This window comes from Mytilus trossulus, chromosome 9, assembly GCF_036588685.1.
Source record: "Mytilus trossulus isolate FHL-02 chromosome 9, PNRI_Mtr1.1.1.hap1, whole genome shotgun sequence".
In the NCBI taxonomy this organism is placed as follows: domain Eukaryota; kingdom Metazoa; phylum Mollusca; class Bivalvia; order Mytilida; family Mytilidae; genus Mytilus; species Mytilus trossulus.
The window spans coordinates 22,187,661-22,199,728 of record NC_086381.1 but is presented as its reverse complement, the minus strand read 5'-3'; the positions used below and the strand labels follow the sequence as shown (position 1 = coordinate 22,199,728).

The window sequence follows — 12,068 nt, the reverse complement described above, 5'->3', positions numbered from 1 at the left end:
TAACATTCTCAGTTTCTAATGAAGTTTGCCTAATAGAAGAAACTTAGTTCTTTTTGGAACCATGCGAAACAATGTCAAAAGATCAGATTTGATGAAAAAGATTTTTTTATAACATCAGTTTTACCCAATACCTACTGATATCTTTATTTCTCAATAAACTATTTACAGTGGAAAGGCACAGAGAACACATAATTTAGTACCAAATTAAAAATCAACATGTATGAGAGAAATGTCAGCCCGAATCATACAAACCTAGAATAACAATTTTAACAAATTTACAGTTTCGGAAGTGTCTATAGTTTGGTAGGTCAAAAAATCTCCTAATTTAAGTGTATTTGGACGTTTGATAACGTTTCTTGAAAAGCATAAATAAAGGCAACAGTAGTATACCGCTGTTCAAAACTCATCAATCCATGGACAAAAAACAAAATCGGGGTAACAAACTAAAACTGAGGGAAACGCATTAAATATAAGAGGAGAACAACGACTCAACATCAAAATGTAACACACACAGAAACTGACTAAGCATTAGACAAAATCCTATGACAATAACAAATATAACATCAAAACCAATACATGAATTTTGGATAGATAAGTACCGTGACACGTCTTATAGTAATGTGAATTCACACTCAAAAATAAGAGAAATCAAACGTCACAACGGAAACACAACGATGAAAAAAAGATGAAACCAATTATATTTCTAGATAAAATCAACATAGATTCAATAATTAAGTTGTGTATGCTAAATGCGCTTTACGTGTTCCAAAGACATTTTAGGACCAACAGCCTTCTCACAAATGGTTAACTACCCCTTCCGAATTTTTGAGACCATCACAACATAGACTTTTCAAATAATATTGTCAACTGGTAAACTTTACTGTTTATTCCACTGTCGGATTTACCCTTTTTGTTTGGGTCGGTACCGTCGTTGTCCGTCGTATGTTGTCGGTAGTTAACTTTTACAAAAATCTTCTTCTCTGTTTATCAGGTCAAGATCTATCACCCCTCAAATTTTCAGACAAATCAGACAACCCCTTAATGGGTTTCTGAATTGGTAATTTTAGGGAAACAATAGTTAGATTTAGTCTCATATATACTAAGGATCTTATGAAAAATAGCAAACTACTTGTATATAATTCTTAACAATTGAAATAGGCATAATTATTTTGAAAGAAAAAAATGTCAACTTCGTTCCTAGTGAAAAATAAAACTTGAGTATGGGCAAATTTACCTTTATATGTAATTTCAAATTTGCAATACGTTATCAAAAATTATAAACTTGGATTAACTAGATATTCGAGTCAAGTGTTATTAAAAATTGACAGATGTTTATAAAAAACGAAAAGAGATACGAGCATCATTTTGCATACTTTGTACAACTGCATAACTGAAGAAAATATGACAATGTGCATTCAGTTTTTGACGGTGAATCGTCGTTTTGGGAAGTGAAAAAAACATCAAGCACTTCAATGAAATTAATTATAAAACAGTTGTAAAAGTTTTCATTCTTCGGTGCACGTGAACAAATAACCATCCAAAAACATTGCTGATGCACGGCAAGTAGTTTCCTTGTCATCACAAAGACCAAAACAATGAATACATAAGTGTGTGTATTGTTATGTTATGGGCATTGTTGACGGCAGTGGTGACATATAACCCGCACCTCATCAACTTTAATCCAATGTAGGATAATATAATACTAGAAACAACAACATATTCTTTATTATCGCTATTTTGTGCATTTTTCCTTTGATCTTTTTTTGTGATAATTTTCATATCATGCTACTCGCCTGAGATGGAAAAATTATCGCCAGTAACTAAGCATGCACGTGGCGTTACTAACGAAATTGACAAGAAATTGACACGAAATTGACAGCGTCGTCATAGGTAAAATAGCGATAAAAAGATTATCACTGTTCATCTCAACTCGATTCCGTTTCTCGCTTTCGCCGTCCCGGCTCAAGCGAGAAAATCAATCTCGTTGAGATGATCACCGATAATCTATAAATATATAAACACACTTTTTCAGTTTCAGCTTCCGACAAAATTTAGTAACATGGACAAGTAAGTTATATATACAATATCAATAAATGTGTCATTGTAAACTAATATATAATGTAAAGATCTGTATAAATTTGTAATCAAATACTTCCAATGTGGTTGACCATGGTGGTGTTCTGTTTCTGTTCAGGGTCATGTAAGATAATAATTGTGTACGTTTATCTTATCTCAACACTTCTGCATGTTTAGAAGTAAAATGGAATCGAGAATGTTTATGATATTTATGTTCGTATTGCTTTCGTATTCGGTGTTAGCAAGTGATACTGTAGAAGAAATACGCAAAATACACGAGATACTGAAACAGCAGCAATCCCAAATCCTGAAACTACAAAACGACAATAAATCACTTAGAGCGGAAAACATACTGCTAAGAAAGGATGTAGATAAATTAAAGGAAATTGATTCCAGAATAGACCATACCCATTTTACAGCTGAAGGCTCCGCAGATAAGGGCATTTTACCGAAGAGAGCTGGAAATCCAAAACAAACCACAAATGTTAAAGGTTAGCACACATGATCATTTATTTTTGTGTTATACTAATTTTATTTTAGAAGACAAAAAAGTATTGTTTTCTTAATAGAAGTATTTTTAACTATGATACAAATCCTAGCAAATCTTTCTAATTTTTCTTTGTTGTGTTTATACTTTTTTCGGAATTTTTTTTCTCTCTTTTGTATATAATTTTGGCAGGCATAATAAAGGTTACATATACAGTTGTTTCTAAAACAACACAAACACATACACACAAACAAAAGACGCAAGTGTATCAATTAACTATATTATCTTTATGTTATTTTTATGTTAAATCATGTAGTAAAATGTATTGCCAATACCCCCTTTTAATTAACGGCACTTTTTTGTCATCTTAACTTACTAGTTTCTGTAAGATTTGAATAACCGGAGATTTTTCTACTCGATTGAATCTTCATATTGAAGAAATTTTATAATCTTATTTGTATCATCTTTGTTTCAGATACAACACTCCAGGATATAAGCACAGTGCCGGCCAGTGATCTTGGAGTTGTGGCATTCTCTGCTTACATGTCAAAAAATGAGGACAATCCGAGCAGTCACCACACACTAGTCTTTGATACCGCCCAAACTAATATTGGAAATGCTTACAACAAATTCACCGGCGCGTTTTCGGCACCAGTAGCAGGTGTGTATGTCTTTGCATGGACAATTTATTCAGGAGACAATGGAAAGACATTTTTTAATGTTCTAGTCAATAATTCAGTATACGGGGGAACATATGGCGAGACTGATAATGTCTGCTGCGATACAGACTCAGATTCAGGGACTTTAGTCGTATCGCTGAACCAAGGTGACACCGTATTCATTCGTTCGTTTCGTCAAGCCACTACACAAATTCTAAGTAACGATTCTTACGGATCAAAGACAACATTTGCAGGATGGAAATTAAATTAAGACACTTTTTAATTCGTCAGTTGTATTTTGTCTCCCTTATTAACGATATAGCTTAATTTAAGTCAACTCGCCATTATAGTATAAGAACCGGGTGTAGTTTGGTTTCTTAACCTTCCACCGTGTCCGATTCTGATACAATTTTGATACACATTGAAGCTTATTTCTTTGTATTTAACTTCTTAAAGTTGCATACTATTAATTGCACTTTTCTCTAAATTATTAGAATATATACTTGAACTACACTAAGGCTTATACATATAAATTTCAACAGGGACAAAATTACCTAACTGCGAAATAGACATCATCATAAACTATTAATATATGACAATGTGTAATGCATGTCAAGCAAAAGAGTTAAGAGTAATGAAGAAATATCAATTATAACTTTATTGCTACACAAATTTTAAAATAAGAGATCAAGGACGGACAACATAGAGATATGATCTTTATAATACAGCTTGTGACAAGTAATTAATTTTGCGACACATGTTTGTTGACAAGGAAGTTTGATACTTCACTTACAAGTCGATACGATATATTTATAGCGCTGGAGTTATTTGAAAAAGCATAATGGGCAAGTAATATCTTCAATTGTAGATATAGTGAACCTGTCAGTGATATTTATTTATCTGCTCATAGTTTGTAGGCTCATGTAATGCTAAACTTAGAAAATTTGAACAGTTTGACAATTTAGATAATAACACTTTCATTATCTAAATTTATTTTATTTATCTGAGTAATTTTATTTTTATGAGTAATTATATGTCTATAAGTATAAAAAAGAAGATGTGGTATGATTGCCAACCAGACAACTGTCTGCAAGAGACCGAATGCATGACACAGACATTAACAACTATAGGTCACCGTACGGCCTTCAACAATGAACAAAGCCCATACCGCAAAGTCAGCTATAGTAGGCACCGATAAGACAATGTAAAACATTTCACGTGAGAAAACTAACGGCCATATTTATATAAAAAAATTAACGAAAAACAAAAATGTAACACATAAACCAACGACAACCACTGAATTACAGGCTCTTGACTTCGGACAGGCACATACATAAATAATGTGTTCAGTTTCTTTTGATGATAGCATATATTTTTATTATATTTTTTTTGTTAGTTGTTGATTAATTTTGTTAGCTCGTCCAAACAGGGTGACTATTTAATCCATTTTCATGGTTAAGCGTCCTTAAGGTAACAGACCAAAATTATCAATAACTATGTAAGGAAAATAACCTTCTGCAATTGAATGCGGCGAAATCCAATAAAACAGACAAAACAAAAGTTAGACTGTATCGCAACGAATAGAAAACTACTGTCATACAGTAATAACATTCCCCAATTGGTACAGGCATTTTCGAGAGGCATGATGAATGAAATTATGTAAAAGTCAGTGTTATCACACTTGTATAACAGTTGTTTATATTTCCGGTGTATTGACGAAATTTGAACAGTACCTCAAACAGACATTTACCGCTTAGAAACATGTGTTTGTTGGATTTGATACTTGAGTGGGATTGTTTTATTGAAAAGAGATATGATAAGCTTATAATATATTATACATATATGCGTAGGAACTATTTTGGTTTAACTACGTACTATTTGCAAGTATTTTCTTTTCGACTGGGACCGATTTAGCGGTGTTTCAACTTATAAAGTCTACTCAAATCATGTTTGCAAAGAATACTTGTTTTTAAGTTAACGGAGTTTGTCCCCCATGCTGTTGTGGGGCCGTAGAAAATTCTCCGTCCTTGAGATGTATGCTCTGCTGTATCTTTTAAGTTCTGCTGCAATTAATCTTCAATTATTTCTCTTGATTGTGCGAGATAACTCCCTCAATTTTTAGATAGCCGCACACAACCTAGTCTTAGCTCCATTCATAGGCACGGTAATTTTTCACTTCAATCATTTGTTTAGAGATCAATAAACCGTTATTTACACATCAGACGGTACGGATAACTAAATATTTGTATACACCAAACTAGGTTCTTTTAAGACACGAACAATATAGCATTAATTTTATAACTCATTCATACATTTTTGTATTATTCAAACTAGTCAGACAATAAGGGTTATAAAAAGAGAATTAGTCTTGCATCTTTCATTTGATACCTAAATTATCAAATACATTCTACATTGTTTGACATTTACACATTTGCGTAGAAACTATATTGTTTTACAAATGTACTTCTTTCCAGTATGCTCTTTCGATCGACCCGATTTGGTGGTAATGCATCTTATAACGTATATCCAAATTATCTTGTAAAGCATTTGAACCGGTTGCAGTGTCCATTGTTTTTTGTTGTACTTTAGTATGTTTGTTGTTTCGTTGTTTTCCTCTTATATTTGATGTGTTTCCCTCAGTTTAAGTTTGTAACTAATTTTTTTTTCTCTCAATCGGTTTGCGATTTTCGAACAGTGGAGTGCTACTGTTGCCTTTATATATCACCTTAGTCGTATTTGGAACAACTTTTATGAATTTTGGGCCTTCAATGCTCTACAACTTTGAACTCGTTTTGCTTTCTAACTATTTTGATCTGAGTGTCACTGGTGAGTCGGATGTAGAAGACACGCGCGTCTGGTGTGTTAAATTATAAGCGTGGTATCTTTGATAATTATTTTACCAGAATTGCACAAAATAACGTTTTTGATGTCTATAGATATGCTTTGAAACCTTAGAAAAACTAAAAATTTTCACTGAAAATGACTGCAGGGTTAAAGGATGTACATCATTAAATTTCACTACTTGCATCGCATTTTAAACAAGTTATATACTCAACAACCATGCTTTAAATCAACTTTTGAATAACAAACACGGAATGCCCACCCGTTAATTTTGGTGAATTAAACTAAAAATAATTTAAAAGCTATGAAATGAAAACGTGAAAACGTGAAAAAAATAGATATTACTTTACCTATCAAAAGCAGGACAATTTCTCTTGAGTATATCACATCAATTTCCTATCAATTTTGCATACACAAAGACTCGGTATTATGAACGAACTGTTTCGAACAAAAAATCAAAATTCAATTATGGCACCGCATTTAAGAAGTAAAATCACAAAAATACTGATCTCCAAGGAAAATTTGGCATAGAGAAAGTCCGTGATAAAATGGCAAAAATCAAAAGCTGAAACAAATCAAACGAATTGATAATAACTGTTATATTCCTGACTTGGTACAGTCATTTTCTAAACAGTCTTACGGAACCGTCAAGATCCAGTGACGTCAACGCATCCGGTTGTTCTTTTAAAAAAGGGACGAAAGATACCAAAGGGACAGTCAAACTCATAAATCTAAACCAAACTGACAACGCCATGGCTAAAAATGAAAAAGACAAATAGACAAACAATAGTACACATGACACAACATAGAAAACTAAAGAATAAACAACACGAACCCCACCAAAACCTAAGGGTCATTTCAGGTGCTCCGGAAGGGTAAGTAAATCCTGCTCCACATGTGGCACCCATCGTGTTGCTAATGTGATAACAAATCCGGTACAAAGTCTAATTCGGTAGGTCACATTCATGAAAGGGAAGGAGATTGTAGTAAGAAACATATTCGATATCATTTGTGAAACGGTTATTCCATAACGGTCAACCAACTCGTGATGGCGTCCATAAATTTTACGAAAGGATGATTTCAACTTCAACATTTAGAACTATTGATTTAATAGCTTCTTTTTGAGCAGCAACCCTCTATCAAGACAATTATGATAGGAAATGCAAACACGGAAATATCGTATCAATTAGGAGATATGTACCCCGTATGCAGGTGCTGCTGGAATGTTGCTTCTTAGAAATGGAAAGTTCACAATTGGAAAGCTGAAATCATCTCTTTTGTCGTAAAGTTTTGTTTTCAACCGACCCTCATTGTCAATTTCTAGATGTAAGTCAAGATATGAAGCCGACTTAACTGTATCTGTAGTATCCTTTATCTCTAGTTCGATGAGATTGATGTGTTCCGCTTGGTCACCAAATTTTGAATTATTTAGTAAAAGAAAAGTTCATGTGATTTGTTTGTATACCTAAATGTGTAAATTACGGTTTAATGTGTTTTGAACATCATTAAACTACTGACTACAGACAATGTTCATTCACATTAACTAATATGTTCTTGTGATTCTTAATATCAACAGTTGTGATTGTTTATCAACCATTCGCAGACAAAGACAGAGGATGGAAAGAAAAAAACCCAGAAAAATAGGAAGTACAAATGTTAATGTTCATTCAGTAGAGGCAGGCTTATTTATGATTTATATGGTGTATTTTCTTTCCTTATGTTTACAACACAAAAATACATTCCAAATTCTTTTTTCCTGAACTTCGATTAAAAAAGTCAACAGACTTCCGGATAAAACTATAATGCCCAAAAGCCAAAACCACTGACTTGGATTTTGTTCAACAAACTGACGCCATAATGTATTCCATACAAGAGCCCCTGCATTTCCTCCTGCTCCAACTAACCCCGCAACAATTCCTACGTGAGAAGGTAAGACATACGGTACAATAGCAAATGTTGTTCCTTCTGACATCTGGACAAACATGCTGAAAAATATCATTACAGCTATGGACGTTGATATAGTAGACATTTGACTAAATATTATCAACATTATACCTTCACATACTAAGCATGTAAATTGAGCAACAAGACGACCAGCTATACCTAAATATTTTCGCATTATGTCTGAGTATATTCCTCCCATTGCCCTAGCAAATAGATTCATCAAACCAAACAATGATGCAATTAAACTTGCAGTATCTTGACCTAGGATACTACATTCATTTGTGTCCGCCTCTTTAACTTCACTTTTCATTGTTGTGATTGTAATGTTAGAGAATGAATTACTCCATTCTACACAACCCTCCTTTTTAAAGTTGTACAAGAAATAAAGGTTCATAACGGTATTGACAGCAATTTCAACACCAAAACACATCCCATACTGTATCACCAAAACCAATATAGTTATTATTGACCAAAACCTGTTGCTTTGATTAGATATGTGTTTTTCATTGTTGTTTCGAATTTCTGATGATGAAGGCTCAAATTTCTTTCCGTCAATATGTGTTTCACTTACAGCTGTAAAAAAGAGAAAACATATTTTTACAGGTATACGTATTGTATTTTAGATAATTATTAATCGATGAAAAAATTATAACTATGGTGACGATCCGATGGAGGTTCCTGTCGAACACAAAATCTTTAAAAAAAATACATTGTAAAACGTTACTCTCCAACTAATAACTTCAAAACATATCAAACCGATTTTAAAAAACACACACACATAAGAATGATAATCTATAATTGTGATAATTTCAAAGCACTTTCCTCGAAGAACCTTCACAAGTAGCGTTTAAGTCTTCAAAATGAAAGCCAAAATTTAATCCTCGAAATCCTGATTATCTATATGACCAAACGGGACGAGTAATGAATAGCAAAATACACCTAAGTATAAAAAGGAAGATGTGGTATGATTGCCAATGCGACAACTCTCCATAACAGACCAAAATGACACAGAAATTAACTTGACCAGAAGAAGTTGGAACCTTCACTTCTTATGAATCTTAGAATTAAAGCTTGATATATGTTTTTTTTTATTCTTGTACATTTTTTACGTCCTTTTATTGCTTTCTAGTCTTTTTCTATTGTGAATGAAGGTTTTTACCTTTACTTGCATTACCGTCTTCATCTGAAGTGTGTTCGAATCCTTGGTTGGTGACTCCTTGCGTTTGTTTCGTTTTGTCTGTAGAACATGTTAGTGTGGTTGGCATAAGCCGATTGTCCCAATGTCCTTGAGGACAATCATCAGATGTGAAAATTATAGAAATGCCTGAAAAAAATAATTTAGTTGTTTAATGTTGATAGCACTTAACAAATGGTATACGGTTGCAACGAACTTCGGTAATCATCACTCAGTTTATGATTAAAGAATTTACAGATATTTATTTTAAGAATCAAACTTTATATAATAATGTGTATCGGTAAAGGTACTATGAGTCCCACGATTCAAATACAAAGTTTAAAAATGGCATTGTGTTCCAAAATAGAAGGAAAATTACAGCCAAAGGATACATGCGTGTTTCTGTGTTACTACGTCTGGTCATTTACAAAGTTATCATAGACACTTTTGTATAGCAATGACAGCAAGAAAGTCCTAAGTCTAAATTTATCAGAGATATAAATAAAATAGGCCAATATTTGAATGTTACCATTATAAAATTAAGAACCTGTGTATGATTCATAAAGTGACAACAATCTATTAGAGACAACATGACGTTGAGTTTAGCAACAATAGCTCATCGCACTTCCTCCAACAGTGAACATTACCATAACTACATAGCAAACTACCAATGACCTTGACATGCAAACATATAAAAATCAAATCTAATCAAACGAGAAAGACAACGGTTTGATTTCCGCTCAATTGCAAAATGCTTACACATCTGAGTAGACACAAATGCGTGTATAATACAAAACATAATTTTCGCTTTTTGAAACAAAACAAAATATCATTTCGATCATAACAGAACTCTGAAATTTTTCAATGACGATTATTTGAAATGTTGTTAGATTTCTGTTGAGATTAACACAAGCATAGTTTTGCAATCTTCTTGAATAAAAAGAGATTAAAGTGATTAAGATTTTGTTTAGTATATATATCACAGTTTTAATCTTTGTTTCCAAATATCTTGTTGATGTAAGACATATTTTACGTACCTGTTAATACACAAATTAATGAAGGAACCACGACTGCTAATTTCCATGCCATAAATTCGTCTGCTCCTATTACTTTTATTAACTGGAATAATCCTGGCATCAAAATAAATGTGAATCCTCCCCCTAGATTACCCCATCCACGAGCTATGGCATTAGCTGTTCCAACAATCTTAGAATTATACATAGCTGAAGTCCAGAATTGACACGGAACAAATGTTCCACCTAATATTCCAACGAATAATCGTAATACAATAAGACCCGTTCCAGTTTTTATTAAGCCAGCTAGTGCCATTGGTATAGCACCTGTTATCAAAAGGCTACACATTATCTTTCGAGGTCCAAACTTGTCACACATCGGTCCAATTATCACTCGAACTGCGATTGTAGCGGCAACACTGGCAATTCCAGAGTTAGCAAGATCTGTTTTAGATAATTCAAGCTCTTTCCTTATTGTAGGGAGTAGTGGTTGAATACCAAACCATGACGTGAAAGCGACAAAGAAACAAAACCATGAGGCATGGAAGCTTCGCATATGTGGACGAGCAATACTGAATAATCTAAATTGTTTTGCTTTACCAAGATCATCTACTTCTATCTCTTTGGCTTGAATTTTTCTCATAATTTTTGTACAACACGACATGGTTTTTGAGTGTTATCTAAAATTAGAAGCATTGGTATTATTATAGAAGTTATTCAAAGATACCAGGCTTATAATTTATTTTTTGTCAGACTCGATCGTCGTCTACATGACATTTGTCAGTAGTGCTAGAGAATTTGTGACAACTATTATAAAGAAAACATACTTTAGATGGTATAGAAAGGATAGCTTTATTCCTTATGGCATATGAGTATTCTATGTTTGATTTTTCGGATACATTTTATGTTGATGAAGACAGTACAGTCTGTAGTTTTTCTATTCAACCTATCATTTCCGTATATACGTCGCAAAAACTTTTACCAAAAAAACCAAAGATGTAACAGAATAACTTCAAATTATGTGAAGATCTATATGAAAGTTTAGATTTTTATTTGAGCCAATGTTTTGTTTTGATTAATTTTTTCATAACGGTGATCGAAATGAAGCACACTTTCTATTTGGAAGAAGGGCTTGTAATTAAGTTCTTGCAGACTGTTTTTTTTCAATTGTCGTTTGTCATATTTGTTTGGGTGTATGTAACTTAAATGCGGATGATATGTACCCATGGTGCTTTGTTCTACATTTCGTTCTCAAGTGATCATTTATAAATAACTGCATGGCATGTTTTATTAGTATTGAACACCGAACGGTGTATAGTTAAAATTGAGAATGGAAATGGGGAATGTGTCAAAGAGACAACAACCCGACCAAATAAAAAAACAACAGCAGAAGGTCACCAACAGGTCTTCAATGTAGCGAGAAATTCCCGCACCTGGAGGCGTCCTTCATCAATTTTAGGAGTTTAAAATCTTAAACCGAGTCTTATTATGCTCTTGTATAAGTATACGTAATACTTTTTGTTAATAACTATGGAAATCTTTTGTGTGTAAGTTAACAATTCATAAATAATACGGTCGAATTGGTTACTTTGAAGTTAAACAGTATATTTTCATAAAAAAAAATACTTTATAGGAAACTGTAAAGTATTGTTTAAATATGCCGTTAAAAACAAATGTAATATCCTTTGTAATTTCTAAAGAAGATTTTAAATATGAAAATACTTGGGATTGATCATAACCTTTGGGTTAATATGGCCGTATGTTCATTACAATTTATTCTTAACATACAGACACACCTGTGCACAAATGAAACTCAAGTATTTGGTTTCTGTTGCTATCTTCGGCAGACTAGGAAAAACTTTCTCATCTAAATT

The 12,068-nt window shown here is 33.0% G+C and overlaps 2 protein-coding genes across 2 annotated transcripts; one reads left to right on the top strand and one right to left on the bottom strand.

Moving 5' to 3' along the window:
- Positions 1 to 2,260: 2,260 nt before the first annotated feature.
- LOC134684387 (complement C1q tumor necrosis factor-related protein 1-like) lies at positions 2,261 to 3,493 on the top strand. Its single transcript, XM_063543671.1, has 2 exons — positions 2,261 to 2,567; positions 3,039 to 3,493. Exons 1-2 carry the CDS (start codon positions 2,261 to 2,263, stop codon positions 3,491 to 3,493), a joined length of 762 nt encoding a protein of 253 aa, XP_063399741.1.
- A 4,263-nt stretch (positions 3,494 to 7,756) lies between these two features.
- On the bottom strand, positions 7,757 to 10,870 carry LOC134684385 (uncharacterized). The gene is made up of 3 exons (XM_063543670.1): positions 10,219 to 10,870; positions 9,167 to 9,331; positions 7,757 to 8,580 (listed from the first exon to the last, which is right to left on the bottom strand). Exons 1-3 carry the CDS (start codon positions 10,856 to 10,858, stop codon positions 7,757 to 7,759), a joined length of 1,629 nt encoding a protein of 542 aa, XP_063399740.1. The 5' UTR covers positions 10,859 to 10,870.
- Between the last annotated feature and the right edge of the window lie 1,198 nt (positions 10,871 to 12,068).